We start from the raw sequence: 16,811 nt of genomic DNA on the forward strand, positions 1-16,811 counted from the left end.
TCATGTTTGATTTTTATTAAATGCTGTAGCACGCACGAAATGAGATAAAACTTAAAAATTTCTTGTTCATTAAACATTTATTTTTTATCAAACATTTCGTTTTTATCATTAGATGTTGCTCATTCAATAATAATAAAGAAATAAATATGAGGTACGATTTCGGCAACTCTTCTTTAAATTGACCTAATTGCTTTTCTTACATTGAGAAAAAACACTTGAAAATTTCTGTGAATAAACTTTCTATCTCACAAATAAATTTTCAAGTATCTTTCTTAGTGTGGCAGAGTGGAATGATATTTTTCTGTATTTAACTAACACTCATTGGTATTTCAATTCGCAAGATCTCACTGCATAACTGTAAAGTAAGATCTTAATTTGCGAAAGAGGTTGTTTTGCTTTAACTATTGACGTTTTGATGTGTTTCACTTGGGGAAAGAATCTACCACGAATTGGTCGACAAATATGTAGTTAACATTTTTATCACTGACACTATATATTTGCGCCGAAGATATTAGTATTTAATGACCCAATTGTTATCGCATACACGTTGCTCCGTTGATACGTAATTTTCCAGTTATACGATCCTCCGTTGCGTCGTTTATTGTGCCTCGCATGACGCTAGTTATCATCGGAAAATAAAAGTCAAATCGATTTTTGTCTTACTCGCGGTCTGAAGATAAGACGCTTTATCGCTTTATGTCGTATAATTGGCGCGCTATTGTTTGATGTCTAAATGAGCAGTCTTTGCTCAGCGATTTGTCGTGAGTCAATACGTGAGTTAGCCAAGTCGCCCGATAATTACGGACAATTTTACTTTCGCCGCGGATATCGTCGCTTTCCTCTTGTTGCAAATTGTTATGCTCGATCGTGCGCGATTGCGTGTCGCGACAAAACGCTCTCGAACATCGCTAATATTCCCGCTATAAACCGCGCAGCTGTTAGCATTAAATCATATTCGACACGCGTTAATGGTATAAAACTGTCGGATACCACGTGCGTCTCTCTCTCTCTTTCTCTCTTTCTCTTTTCCTTTCTTTTTTCTGCGTCGTTAAATAATCATGGAAGATAAAATTCAATCTACGCACTTTCCAGAATTACATTATAATATCGAATTGCCCAATGACTAGGAAACGAATAGCCAAGATCGCAAATTATTTCGAGAAATCATCTGATTCTTACATAGCATGTTTCCACACTTAATTTTGTTAAATTAGCAAGGCTTTTTCTTTCAGTGCAATGATTATCTTCAATAAAGAATATTTGCTTGATAATAGTCTTGGAATGTACTCTTCACTGATTTTAATTACAGTGAGAAAAAAATATTTGAAAATTCATTTGTGGGAAGCTTTATGTCTATGAAACAGACTTTTATTCTGCAAATAAATTTTTAAGTATTTTTTCAATATAAGATCATTATCATGTGCTTTTTCCAAAGAAAAATTTTTATTCTCTTTACAAGAATATCACATAAAACTGTATCCAAGAATAAGTCTATTCTAGTAAATCAAATTTTTATTTCAATTTGATATTCTCGATTAAAATCCCAAACTTATTAGGATTTAGAATACATTTTGAACAAATTTAATGCTCGTGATGAACTTGTGATGGATTTGCGACTATAGAAATTTATGAGATACTCGAAACAAATAACATTTACTTGTATGCGGTATGCATTTTCCCATGTGTTTGTGTGCGTGGCGTCGTTTGTTCTGCGACTAATTCATGCTCGATTTTCTCCTCGAGAAACATTTAAGGGATCGCATTGACAGCCGCAGAGCCGTGGAAAACAGAAACCTTTTACTCGGAAAAATAACGGAAAAACGCGATTAAATGCGGGCGATTGTTCGCCCACTTACGGCGCTTTTTCCCTCGTCGGGAGTAACCTCGTCGACTTTCTTCCTTGACTTGAAATATTTCACGACGCGTGACGATTCTCGCGGGAAGTCGCGTGACTCGACTAATTAATAATCGCCGTTTAATAGAGGGTATTCGCGTGCTCTCTCCTGTACGTCGGCGATTTTACAGCGTAAGACTCGCTCGCGATAACGACGACATTGAACTTGCGCCTGTCCACGCGCACTTTCTCAACCGACGCTTTCCCAGCCAGTACCGAGTACGCGAAAACTGGATGCTGTATGTGTAATTAGTGCCCTCGAATCGCGCATCGGAATTACTCATCGAATGTACAAAATCATAAATTAATGACATATAGATGATAACTTCAAAACACCACTTTTGTTATTTTGCATTATATCGACGCGAAAAAATTGAAAAAATCATTTGCGAATGAGATTATCGACAATCTAAGACGTCACTTTAGATCGTGCGTTGTTAGATAGGAACAAAATTTTATTAACAAATGTGTCAGGGAAAGGATACATAAAACAGATTAACAAAATTCATCGCGCTGTCTGCTTTAGAGGGAAGGGAGAAAAGAGAAAGTTTGCAACGTACAAGTACATCTTCTCTTCCGTTATACAAATTGTTATCGCGCGTTTTATCATTGGTTGCTAACGCGTGTAGTCGGTTGTAAATTGGCTCACACACTTCTCATTGAATGATGCTGCAACGCTTTAAATTGGCAAAATTGAAAGCCGCTACTGACGTGTCATATCGGTTATAACAGAGGTCGAAGTGACAACACGAAGTGCAATATTTGTGAAATTTGCAAGAGAGAATTTATTTTAAATTAAGAAAGAACATTATTTTGAAAAGTAATTTTTATGCAGGTATTTCACTATAACGGTATCCATTTTTACTAGTTACAATAATCGAATAGAAAAAAATTCTAAATGCAATTAATTAGTTATTAAATGGCAATAAAGTGCGGTAATAATATTTTCAAAAACATTTTTTTTCTCGTTAAAATATGAAGATCATTTTCATGTCTTTAAGTGGAACTATCCTTTCTTTTATCTATAGTATTGTAAAAATAATTTTTTAAAGCAGATTAAACGGTTATATAAATTCTTTTCAGTTTTACTATATTTTTAACAGTCCGGGAATAAACTGCCAGCACAAAGAACATATACTAAGAAATAAATATTTAAAAAGTATGAACCTTATTTTACAGGAATAAACTTTATGTTCTACAAATAAATTTTCAAATATTCTTTCTCAGCGTAGTAAATTTCGCTAAAAACATAGTAGGTATTTTAGTAACACACTTCAGTTCCTAAAATATAAACAGTACAGATGAAATGAAGGGATAGTGAATTATTGAAGAATGTTTACTGTACGCGAAATGTCTGTTCCTCAGTTACAAAATCCTACATTAATTTTTACTATAAAATTCTGTCCGTGTGGTACACACGATTTGACTGACATTACTATGTTTTTAATCGTGTTAATTGCATGTATGAATGATGTTGTGTCTTTCTTTGCTCCACTTTCCAACCACGTGAAATTCTTCCGAAGTTATTTTTGATCGGGGAGAGGGAATGTGCACAGTTGTTTTCTATATATTCCTCACTAATTCGTGAAAGCGTTTAGATTCGTTCATTTATTCGTTAACTTGTGCATTATTGGTATTTTTGGGGCTTCTTTCGTTGAGGAAAATTTTGTTGAGGCCGTGAATTATCGGTGAAGCTTCTCGATGAAAATGCGTTTGATAAATTTTCGCGAATCTATGACGGCTTGCAAACGACATCGTGGATTTGCCATTGTATGCATGGGGAGAGCAAAACGCAGCAATTAAATTTTGTCGTTACAATTACGAACCATATTTGCTCGAACCTGTTTTAACCCATTAACGTCCAAATGTACTGAAATTTTACGTTAATTTGAGCCATTTATTTTACTACGGAAATGAGGTCTGTTGTTTACAAAGAGTATCATTCCTACCAATTTCAATGTTCTATCGAATAGTGTTAAGAAAATTTTAAAAAATCGCAATTTATACAAAATTTTTGCAAAATAAAATTAAAATAACTCATGTTTTTAGGGGTAATTTTTTCTTCTTCCGCTATTTTCTCAATAAAAATGTGTTAGTATCGCTCGGAAAAGTGTCTGAAATGTATTCCCGACACTTTAACTTCAAAAATATGCTATGGGTATTTTTTTCAACAAACATGGCGGTACTAAGATGGCGATCGATTTGAAGCATTTAATTCAAATTTTCGTTTATATTTAGTTATAAAAATTATTTTACTATGTAATTTACTATGTAATTTTGTAGTAATATTGACTCTAAAACAATTTCGAAAAAAATACCCATGGCATATTTTTTAAGTTAAAGTGTCGGGAACACATTTTAGACACTTTTCCGAGCGATACTAACACGTTTTTATGAAGAAAATAACGAAAGAAGAAAAAATTAGTCCTAAAAACATGCGTTTTTTATTTTATTTTGCAAAAATTTTGCATAAATTGCGATTTTTTTTTTTTTATTTTCTCAACGCTATTCGATAAAGCAACATCAAAATTGGTAGGAATGGTACTCTTTATAAACAACAGACCTCATTTCCGTAGCAAAATAAATGGCTCAAATCAACGTAAAATTTCAGCACATTTGTGCGTTAATGGGTTAACCGAGTTATGGTCAGGTGTACGAAATCTTCGTCTCGACGGCAAAATCCTTTCCTGAGTACGCGTGAAGTTAAGAGACGCTTCTGATACGTTTCTGCGAGTATCGATATCGTTCGCGCGAAAGTATTAAACGCCGTCGTTACACCGTTGGCTCTCTCGAGGCGCAGATACGAAAAAGCCGGCTGGAAAGCCGCCGGGCAGGAGCAGCCGGTACATCGTTCGCATAATTGGGCGCACCATTTGCGAGAGATGCGGCGACGTGGTCGCGCGACCAAATTGCACGGCAATGAAAGTACGTGCACTATCGGACACTTTGGCTCGCCGTTTTCCCATTGGCGAGCCAGCAATAGATTCCTCTCACTTTCTATTTCTATTTTCTGAAATATTGAACGATATTGTGTCTTTCTTTGCTCCACTTTCCAACCACGTGAAATTCTTTCAAAGTTATTTTTGATCGGACGGGGAGAGGGAGTGTGTTCTTTTCTATATATTCCTCGCTAATTCGTGAAAGCGTTTAGATGTTCACTTACTCGCTAACTCGTGCATTATCGGTATTTTTGGGGCCTCTTTTGTTGAGGAAAATTTTGTTGAGGCCGTGAATTATCGGCGAAGCTTCTCGATGAAAATTCGATAAATTTTCGCGAATCTATGACGGCTTGCGGACGACACCATGGATTTGCCATTCTATTTCGCGCGCAAATAGGAGCGTAATTCAACTATCGACCCATAGTGTATCGACCGGACGGGTGTGCGACCAGTTTTTCCGCGGCGGGGATCCACGTGCGGTCTCGCAAGACCGCTTTTTGCGCGACGGTCATCCGAAAGTCCCCGTCTGAGAACGTTAATCGGAGCACGGTCGTCTCCCTACCCCTCCGTCGGCTTTGTACCGGTTACTTTCGGTAAAATTACTCTCGCGGCCGAGCGCTGACAATCGGGAAATATCCTCAAAGCTCACAAATCTTATCGGACTCCTCTTGTTCGTTGCTTCAGAGGGATTCTTTTAAAACTAGAAGGAAGTTATTCCAAGCGTAGTATTCTTACAGTTAGAGGAGCTTTTGCACTGACAAAAAATGTGAGAATGTGTATTGATGAGAAAGAAATATTTGAAAATTTATTTGTGAAATATGAGGTTTATTTCTGTGAAGTAATTTCTATTTTTATGAAGTCAAATTTATTTCTGTAACTACACAGAGAGAACGATTTGGTTGAATCAAATAAACGCTTCTTTGGAATAGTCCAAACGAATTTTTCGATTGATCAAACAAAACTATTCGCATTGTTAGAATAGAGTTTAAACTTGAATCCAAGTTTAAACTGCTATTGAAAAACCGGCCCTAAATGATAATATGAGCAAGAAAATATTGTCTTGTATTTCCTCCTACGAATCTTCAAATGTGCACACTTTCGCGAGGCACTTCGTGAAATCATCGCGAAGAAACCTCTTCTCTTTGGACGCGATACGTGACTGTCGGCTGTTATCACGAGATACTCGGTTTCGCGAGCCGCGCGAACGCGGCTGATCGCTTCGATCAGTATACAGCGACCCAATATTTACGGTGGCGCATGTTGCGAACGAGATCGCCGCGGAATTGGGTCGGTTTCCTTCGGCTGATCGACGAGGATCACTTCCTTACACGCGACCCGCCGCGTGTTCGGCTTACTCATCTCGCCAAGGGTTCCCGGGATGATAACGACCGCCGTGGCAAGGTGAAAGCCATTAGCATAAGTAAAAGCCATTACTTAAGTTGGATCTGTTCGTGCCGGGATTGCCGTGGCGGCAGTCATTATTGAAATCGGGAAACACACGCTCGTTCAAGGATCACCGTTTAGCTCCGCTTTTTAAGCTGCGACAGCGTGGCATTTACCACGCGTCCAACGCCGGCTGCCGGCAGAATATATAATTAGCAGCAATCGAAAAATATGACGTTCATTCGCGCAGCGGGAATTGATGCGAATCATATTCTAACGTAAAGTGTCGGCGCGTATACCGTATGCCGGATCGCGATAACTTATTTTCTACGACGTAATTGCGACGTTTTTCAACCAGCAGACGAGTTCTTCGTTCATTTCCACGATCTACCGTTATTTAATATTACAAAAATATTTTATGATACCTTTTTGCGCATATTCCTGCGACGCGACTCGTTTAGTCGCTACTTTATTTTATTTATTTATTTAATTAGACGGAGATTAGTACTACACAGAGAAAGAGAGAGAGAAAAACATTCTTGTTTGGAAAATATCTTCATTTTTAACACATTAATCTTCAGATAAAATTACATAGTGTTAAATGCAGATAAGTTACTTGCAAGACTAACATGTTTTAAAAGGATAACATTGAAGATTAACATATTGTGAAAAAAATTATTGAAAATTTATTTGTGTGGGACAAAAGTTTATTTCGCAGAAATTAACTTTATCTCGCAGAAATAAACTTTGTATCCCACAAATCAGTTTTTAAATATTTCTTTCTCAGTGCATGTTAAAAATAAAGATATCTTCCAAACAAGAATATCCTTTTTTCCTGTGTACGTAGACATTCGAGCGCCAAGTCGAACGGAGCTCGGACGCTCCAAGCGCGTCCTCTTCTCCCCCTCATTCATCTAATCTGAGAGTTATGTTGAACGTCAACGCGAGAGACACGGAACAGATAGCCGCGTTTAGCGCTGTACGTGCGTTCGGAGAATTCAGAGGTGTAATCGAGGGAGGATGCGGCGGCACAGGAGTAGCCCTCGATGTCTGGAGTGGCAACGACCTTGCTACCTCGGCGAGTGTCCTCGTCAGGCTACGTTATCCTGCGGCATCCTGTTTACATCCCGGTTCACCTGACGGTAAATCCGTTCCTCTTTTCCTCCCGTCCTCTCTCCCTCTCTCTCTCTCTCTCTCTCTCGTTCTCTCTCATCTTCACTCGTTTCTGCGTTCGCACAGAATTATTAATGCGACGACGGGTCGTTCCGCTCCGTGCACGCGGCTGCATCATGCAGAATTCCTTCTCTTCGTCTCGACTCCTGCTCGTATGACGGCTCCGTGTCGGTGCGCTTGCGCCTGTTGAACAGGTAATCCTCCGTAAAATAGTTACGCGTTTTATAACTGAGGACAACTCCCAGATGGGAGATTCCTCGACGCGCTCGTGTCGATGATTTTTCAATCGGAATCGGCGGAAGTCGTCAATTCCTCGCCGTAGTTTCGTGATTTCAAGTCAAAACTACAATCAAATTCTCTCCTACAGATCTGTTCAGCAAACGCTATCTTATTTCTCGCTGTTTGATATTTAATATTTAATTGTCTGCGTTGTTTGCGAAACTTGAGTCTTCGAACTTGATGTAAGCACACTATCGATAAATCGATAGAAACTTCTCGAGCGCCTTGTATCCGCGGCGGATTGTGTGCCGAACGCAGCTTTCTTCACGGAAGAGAATCTATACCTGGAGTATATACGAGGTCGTGGCACGGTACGTGCACAGGGCGCATGGCTCACCTGACAGGATCGTGTTTTATCCTTCGCGATGTGTCTTACGTTACGGCTCCGTCCGCGCGCTTCATTACTTAGCGTTGCGTTCCTTTCCGCGCCGAATGGTTTTAAGCCCTTCATTTTTCATACAACTCTCTTTAAGGTAAATCGGTAAAAATGTCTCTGATTGAATCAGGACTATTTTTCATCGATGATTAGTGAATTGATCGCTTATTTTCAATGAAAACATTCCTACTTTACTACTCCGTCTTAACTCGCACTGATTTTCTAGTGGAGGTGACATTTTATTGCAAAATCTGTAATACGCAAATTCGTGAATTTCTTGTATCAAATTCAACTTTTTTTTTTGTTTGTGGCGATGAAATTAACGGCTTCCACTTTGGGAGAGAAATTATTAAAAAAAATAGACTACTTATTTAGCGGATACTAATATAACATGTTTGTTTAAATCTAACTTCAATCGATCTAAAAATGCATGAAGTAATTGTTAATGTATAATTAAGAGTGAAGGAAAAGGAGAGATAGAGAGAGATTTGTTATGTGTTCTTGGAAACACTCCCTTTAAGCGCCCTTCAAGCTCCCTTCAAAATATGTATTAATCATATATATTAAGTTTGAAATACTTGAGAACATTCACATTTACATTTGAGTATGTATCTGCAGATAATCTTTCGGCCTTTTTATCAGAAACTCATATAATTCTACTCTAAATTTGTTAAAGAGAGTTTTACTATAGCAACGATATTTTTGAAACAAACTCACAGTCGTCGAGCGACGCAACGCTGAGAATCACTCTCAGTTTTGCGCAGACCGGCTACTGCGGCTAATCCGAGGATCGCTCGCGGGAGATTATAAGAGGCTCCTCGGTATAGACGGAGCTCGGTCGTGTAAGCTGCGCTAGATCGGGGTTAAATGCCAATTGCGCTTACGGTGGATACGCGACGGACCGTTTCAGTTTCCGCGGATCGTTAAGGACTTCCCTGAAGCACGTCGGTTGCGGAGCCGCGCATGAATGGCCGTCGCCGATTCAGGAAATTCGCGGGCGCAATTAAACTGCCCTGACGGATAAAAAGGTAATCGACCGGTTTTGCCTTATATACCGCGCAAAGAACACGAATGATACAGCGGAATCGCGAGCGCACGCAGGTCGGTCGCAAGTGGCTTATTTTCTTTCTTGTTGAAGCGTCAGGTGTCAATGTCATTGCTATCATTAATGCTTCTCTATGCTATCCATCTTCGTTGTAAAGCGACTGTGACGAGACGGAACTCTCGGGTGTTTTAAAAAATTCGCTGTGAATCGGCATGAAGTGGTCTACAAGCATCGCACTTGCGATCAACATAATTGTCTCTTTGAGAAGGATTTCACGCCGAGATATTGGCGATATCGCAGAGAGTCGCGAGATACACGGAGAAAATGTTGTAGTAAAAGTTGCGTTAAAATTGTATTTTCTTTTTCAATTTTTTTTCTTTCACAAAGCGACACCATATTGAGATTATGCAGTCCAGTTTTACAAAAGAAGCCACAGAAATTTGTGTAAATTATCGTACAAATAATAAATTAATTGAATAATATTATACATGATATAAAAGTATTCAAGTATAGTTGTGATAATTTTGTGGTGAAAAGTCAAACGTGCATAACGTTTTACAAATATATAGTAATTCTCCGTACATTGAGAAAGAAAAATGTTGATCTAATTGAAATTATAGTTATTTTTGGTTTTCAACATATCTTTTGATTGGCTTAACATGAAAATAGTAGTAGTAAATGGCTTAACATGAAAATAGTAGTAACATATATATATATATATATATATATATATATATATATATATATATATATATGTATGTATGTATGTATGTATGTATAAGCTTATTACCACTAAGATTATAGTAGAATTTAATGAAAAAATGACTTTGCTATAATTTATAGTAAAATTTCACCATCATTTATAGCAATTATATCTTTATGTAATTATAATTACAAATAGTAAACATTTTTTTCTCAGAGTGTATGTTCCAAAAAGTATTATTATAATTTTTTTCGTAAAATTATTTTTATAATTTTATGAAATTTAATTAAATTTTATTATGTAATTACTATAATATTACAAAAATTTTGTTACAACTTTTACTATAGTATTTTTTCCGTGTACACAATTTACGTGCGATTAATACACAAAAATAACTTTCCCTTTTCCTCTGTACTTCAGAGAATTACCAAATCATATCGGGAATTATTTTTAACTACCTACAAAATTGACACTCGCGATCTCTCTCTTCTCTGTCCCATGTATATTTTTTATTCAGACGGAAACCTTTTGATTTCACTCATACGCCACACAGTTGAATTCTCGATTGAGCAAATTAATCTGTATCGATACATTTGGCTCTGTTATCAGACTATGCAGAATTTAAATATTTACACGAAACGAATGACACGCGCGCCATACGTTCGCGCGGAGTTACATCTCGACATTGTTCGCGCATGAATGACGAATTTAATTATTGCGCGTCCCGTCCAAATGCCCGCGGCGATAGAGATCGTTAAGAGAGCAGGGATCCACTGCGAGTATATGCGAGCGAATCCGCGTTACCGTACGTGGACGCGCAGCGAGCATAACGCGATACTGTTACGCGGCCAGTCCCGCGGCCATAACTCGCGCATACATTACGTACCGGGTGTGCCAGAACAGCGGTGCCCGAGCTTTTTCAAAGTCGTCGACCGTGTCATATCATGCGTGTCGATTCTGTCATGTAGCGAACGTCGTAGAAATTCACCGTAACCCAAGCAGAATCCGCACAGAAAGGAGGCCGTACTTTTATTCGATTTATTTTATTTATCGTCAGGTTTATTATATTCTCTCGTCGGTGGATCGATAAAAATGCTTTTGACTGAATTAGTAAAATAATTCGTTGATTTTTTAAATTTAGCTTAATTTAATTTAGCTTAATTTAAATTTAGCTTAATTTTTGCTTCGCCTTATCCGCAAAAAAAGAGGCTTTCATTCAATTTACTTTATTTATTATTGTAACAGAGCTAATTGCTCTTAGTTATCCCAATCGAGTTTTAGTTCAACTGAATGTTCAGACGAATGTTTTCGGTCACAATAACAGAAATATTGTTTCTCTTGAGCGAGTTTTTCGTCTAGTCTCTATTCAGTTGTACGAACTGAGACCTTTTTCCATGCATTAATTGATCCTTGTCATAATTTTACTGATCGCCATATTCATAACTGCATGGCGCCACGTTCACAACTGCATCATCTTCTAATAGTACAGCACATCTCAGTGAAAGATGCACTGACTGTACCTCACAGAGATACATGTCCTCTAATATTTACAACGCACAGAATTGGTAATGTCAGTCAAACATGTGCGCTGCTTACGTCACTTTTCGGTCAAAAGATCAGGACTCCTCGCGAAACTCGGAGACGCGTATAATTAAGTTGGAATCGCGGAGATTCGCGCTTGTCGGCGAAAGCCGCGGCCCCTCGAGGAAACCGCAATACCTCGAGGCTGCGCGCATGCACGATCCTCCGCGGAGCATGAGCGAACCGCGGCCGGCTGCGATGCATAATCGGAGATTGCATTCCGCGCAAGGGCGAACGTGGGCGCTCCCGGAAGAGCTGAACTGCAGTAAACCGCAGGAGATCGCGAAGTCACGGAATTCGAGACGACATTGAGAACGCGGATCGCACAGCGGGAGACACGAAAGTCTGCCAACGGGTTTTCCACCTTGCTGGAAATTTCTACCGAAGAAACGGGGTTTTTAGTTTGATGGTGCGAAAGTGCACTCCACGATAATGCGCGCTGCGCATCTATTTTTTTCCGCGAACCACCGCGGTGGCGATAGTTTACTTTCTATTCCGGTGTTTTATTCAAATTTCTTCTTGGCACTGCGACTTTCTATCTTATCTGCTGCATTATGCTAAGCTAAATTTTATATAACAGCTGGAATTGCTGGGGGATTGTTAATGCGAGCTAAATAATTTATCTTAATGAAAGCGGGTGATGGTTAAAGCGCGCGATTAAAAATTTATGAGCGTGCTCACCCGTTATGACGCGAGTGAAGAACGGTCGCAACTACTCCAATTAATTCACATGAAAACAGAAGTTTGGTTAGTTTCAGCAAATTTCTCGCGAAATATGAAGGAACAAGAAATTTCGGCTGAAGTTACCAGAATTCTGTTCAAGTTAGAATTTCTAATTAACCTGAGCAGAATTCTGATAACATCAAGCGGAATGGTTCGTTCATATCTCACCAGAAGTTGATTAATCCAACTAAACTTTTTTTTCGCATACACTACATTCCATTTCATATATATTATTTATATTTTAAGAATTAATGTGCTATTAAAACATTTGCTATATTTTTAGCAAAATTTAGTACGTTTCTTAGCAAGAGAAATTAACATCATTAACAGTGTATTTTTTTACTATTAGGGAAACATAGAAAATTGAAATGAATTTATATGAAAAAAAGCTATAATACTTTAGATTGATAATATTTTCTCTGTGCACAGCTCTCTTCGCAGAATTATTACTCACCGTTGTTACTCGATGAAAGTTTGACGGAGAAAGTCAATTTTCGTGTATGGAACAAGAAGTTCGATAAGATTCAGCAAATTTCCGGTAAAATATCTTAACGAGCGAGAAATTCCAGTTGAAGATATCAGAACTTCTTTTAGACTTCATTTACTTCTGTTTGAGTAAGAGGACTTCTAGTTAACTTGAGCAAAATTCCGATAACGTCAAGCGGGATTTTCCGGTTCTTTTTCATATCTCTAGAAGTCGGTTCAATCCAACCGAATCTTTTTCCTTCCCGTGCATGGAAGGAAAAAACGATCTCTCTGCGATCTTGTTTCGCGCGGCGTCGAAAGGTCAAATCAATCGCATCGCGAATATCCATGATGTGGTGAAACGTCCGAAAACACGGGATCCGGTTTTCAGTAGCGTGTGATTTACGCGACTGCCCGTGCGTTAAATCGTCAGTGCGCGCTCGCGAGGGGGAATTTTTAATTCCGGGTTCGCCACTTTCCTCTCTCCTCTTCGGCGAAGTCCCGCGTGGTCGCGCATAGTTGCGCACTCAGCATTACCGCGGTCACCTTTTCGAATCTCCACCGTCTGAATCACCAGTGATCGTTCGCGTGCGAGACATTTTTGTCGACGGATGTCACGCGCCGCGCTTCTTCTTCTTCTTCTGCGCGGATGACCTCGGCGATTATGATGTATCCGACACTGCGGGGCACCCATTCGCGATGACGATGCTCGCGCGTATGACTTCCCGAGTCACGACTGAATTGTACCTGAGAAGTTCACGTTCGAGGCTCTCTCTTGCGACATCTCAACTCGCGCGCGCTTTCGATATGTGCCACGATCGTCTATCAGATTCTCCTTATCGTCTCCTTATTCAGCACACATATACACATATAGAAAAATATATTCTGCACTTAATATTACAAGTAAATATTACTTGTTTCAATTATTTTATATAAAATGTATTAATACCGATTTCAAATTAGATCCTGTTGAGACCAAGATGATTACCACTGAAGGACAAAATTGAAATTATGTTAACATTGTCTTTTAATTATTTTTTTTTTAATTTTTTAAATTAAATTCTGAACTGACTGAGTCTAAACTCTGTTGTAACGATGTGTTTATTTAAACAGAATTTATAAACATAAATCTAAGTTTAATCTACTATTGAGAAATCAGCTCTAAAGATTGACTTATCAATATAACAGCTTAAACTTAGACTTAACTTTAAACTCTGTCCTAACAATGTGATGAAGTTGGACAGAGTTGAATCTCGAATCTACATTTAAACTATCAAAATCGACTCTAAGAATATTTTGTATGCCCGCAAATTTACTATAAGTTTGTCATAAGAACATCGAATTTATTCAAAACATATTCTGAATCTTAATAAGTTTGGTCAATCAAGAATATAAAATTGAAACAAGAATTTGGTTTGACATAAAGTCGAATCAACACTTTTTTTTCCGGTGAGATTTGATAATATTCCTATAAAAAAATTAATTCTTCTTTCGAGTATATACACGCAAAAAGATGTAATCTTATTTTTAGCGGGTCCTCATACATACATGATGTGTATAGATGAACCTTTCAGTCACAATAATCGATGAACCACGTCCGAATCGCGTCGCCTCGAGGACACACTGTCGCCGGGATCGATGATGCGACGCAATCGACGCGTGTGTCGAACGTTACGCACGTAAGCAACCGCTTCGTTGGCCATCCGCGGAATAAATTATCCTCGACACGACCCTGATCGCGCGCGAAAATAACGCGACTGATCGATTCGTGTCGCGTCATGTCACGACGCACGAGCGGCAATTACTTAACGCGCTACTATAACATGGAGTAGATGATGGCGATGATGGTGATGATGGTAGTGATGGTAGTGATGATGACAGCCACGGCCTTCCCCTGCGGGACGGTCGTTCGGTCGCGAGTCGCCTCGGAAAAGAGAGAAAAACACGCCGACGACATTGCAAGGTTGGCGGATGTTGCAATCGCGGTGATGCAAGCCACCGGGGACTGCCGTCTCCTCCGCGACGACGCGGAATCGCCGCCCGCGCTGCTCAATGCGAAACTACCTCCTCGTTACTCGTCGTGCCGCTCCTCCGGCGGTGTTCATTCGCGTCGTTGATCATGTATGAATGACAACTCTCAGTGATCCGTGCGGCGAGCGCGAGACTCTACCTGCCGAAATCTTAACGGGATCGGTTCGCTTTTCGGAGGGCAGTGACAAGGAGGGGGGGAAGAGAAGAGAGGGAAGAAGAGCCGTAGGGTTATCGCAGGGTGTGACAGGGTGTGGTCGGTGGAAGATTCTTCGAAATGACGCGCCAGTGATCGATTATCGCCATGTAAGTTGAACATTGGTGTGTTAAAAGTATAAAAGAGGTGAAAGTGGTATAAAGATCCACTGATTTTCTTAGAGTGGATCTTGATAGTTTAAATGTAGATTCGAGTTTCAACTCTGTCCAACTTTATTGTTAGGACAGAGATTAAAGTTAAGTCTAAGTTTAAGCTGTTATATTGATAAATCGATCTTTAGAGCTGATTTCTCAATAGTAGATTAAACTTAGATTTATGTTTATAAATTCTGTTTAAATAAACACATTGTTACAACAGAGTTTAGACTCAGTCAGTTCAGAATTTAATTTAAAAAATTTTTTAAAAAGAAATAATTAAGAGACAATGTTAACATCATTTCAATTTTGTCCTTCAGTGGTAATCATTTTGGTCTCAACAGGATCTAATTTGAAATCGGTATCAATATATTTTTTTATTCATCAAGGTTGTAATTACCGGTTCATGGAGTGGATTTTAAGAAAAAAACAATATTTCGCAAAATGAAAGTTATAAAAAATCAAATTTTATTTTTTCTCTGAAAAATTCGAGCTTATAAAATAAATAAATAAAGAATAGTTTAAAAATCTGCGGGAAGTCTTCATGAACCGGTACAGATACAATTATGATAAACATTAGTGTGACACATTAAGTTAATCAAGTAAACTATATTCTTTAGTTATCGTAGTTGCAGCTTAAAAAAATGCTATTTCGAGAATAACGCGACCAGAGTTGTGTAATCGATTCTTTTTTATTTTTTATACTAAAATATTATTGAATATACAATATACAAATATTTTTACTAAATAATTTTTACTAATAATATTTTTTTTACTAATAATAGTTATACTAAAATATTATTGAATATACAATATACAATATATAAATAACAAAAAACTTATATTCCCATTGATTTACAACTTTTTACAACTTTTTACAGCTCCAAATTTTGCCTAATTTTCACTTCCGCCAGTGTAGCCTTTTAATTATTTTCTTCTCTCTCGGTGCAGAAAGTTTAATTCACCATATATTATATCGTAGAAATCTGTGTTACTTTTTATTACATCATATTATATGACATCGAAGAAATCAATAATATCGTCGCAATAATTCATGACGCGCAGTGTCGTGCACATTCTTTGTGTCCGGATTCGTTAAAGACCCTTTCAGGCCGACGGTTCTCGACCGGACATTACTCGATCGAACTCAAGCGCCGATTGCAGCCGTACGTTTATTACATAAACGCAATTGCATTGTCAATTATTTCCTTTCCCAGCCAGCGTGGTGGCTCCTTCGAGAATTTCGTGTGGCGGCGGCGTACGAGGTGAACCAGTTCTCTCGTTCTCCCGTTCTCGTTTGTTGTATATCGGCGGCGTCATTAATCCGAGAGAAAGTGGAACGCACGGTTTAATCGTTTCGTGTCGTCCCAATGACGACGACGACGACGATCCATTCGGGGATCGGCACCGCGACCTGCGTCCCCGTGGGCGACGCATTAGGAATTTTTATGGAAAATTGTGTATGTGTGGCCAATCGACTGACAAAAGCAAGATTCCCGATGACTCACTCTCGAGGAGTCCCTCGCTCCCGTAGAAAATGCCGTCGAGTCGCTTTAATTAACGAATAATTATCGTCATGTCTTTCCCCCTTTCTCTCTCTTGACTCAAGTCGATCGACTGTGTTCGCGGTAAATTACGCGATTAAATCGCCTGCGTCGAAGCTTCTAAATCGGTCTATTGAAGTTTCGTAGGAATCCGCTGCGAATCCGTGAGAGCAATAAGAATCTCTCGCTTTCGTGCCGCGCGAAATTACGCGGCTCTACGATATTGCGTGTCGAATTGCGTCGTTAGATGACAACACGCTGATGAAGTGCTATTTTAATCCGTCGCACTCATACCTCGGATTTACCGTCGTAAGCGCCGATACGCGT

The 16,811-nt window shown here is 38.8% G+C and overlaps 1 protein-coding gene across 5 annotated transcripts in view; it reads left to right on the top strand.

The window, feature by feature from the left end:
• LOC116847463 (cordon-bleu protein-like 1) overlaps window positions 1-16,811 on the top strand; it is a 132,548-nt gene that overhangs the window by 48,361 nt on the left and 67,376 nt on the right. The window contains exon 1 of one of the 5 annotated variants that reach the window (XM_032822486.1): window positions 10,090-14,895. The exons of the other annotated variants lie outside the window; for them this stretch is intronic. Coding sequence (XP_032678377.1) covers window positions 14,894-14,895 — 2 coding nt within the window. The 5' untranslated portion in view covers window positions 10,090-14,893. Of the gene's footprint in view, window positions 1-10,089; window positions 14,896-16,811 lie in introns of those variants that run through there. 5 annotated transcript variants of the gene reach the window in all.

Source organism: Odontomachus brunneus, unplaced genomic scaffold, assembly GCF_010583005.1.
Source record: "Odontomachus brunneus isolate Ranch 3 - 2012 unplaced genomic scaffold, Obru_v1 Obru_scaffold_078, whole genome shotgun sequence".
NCBI lineage: Eukaryota > Metazoa > Arthropoda > Insecta > Hymenoptera > Formicidae > Odontomachus > Odontomachus brunneus.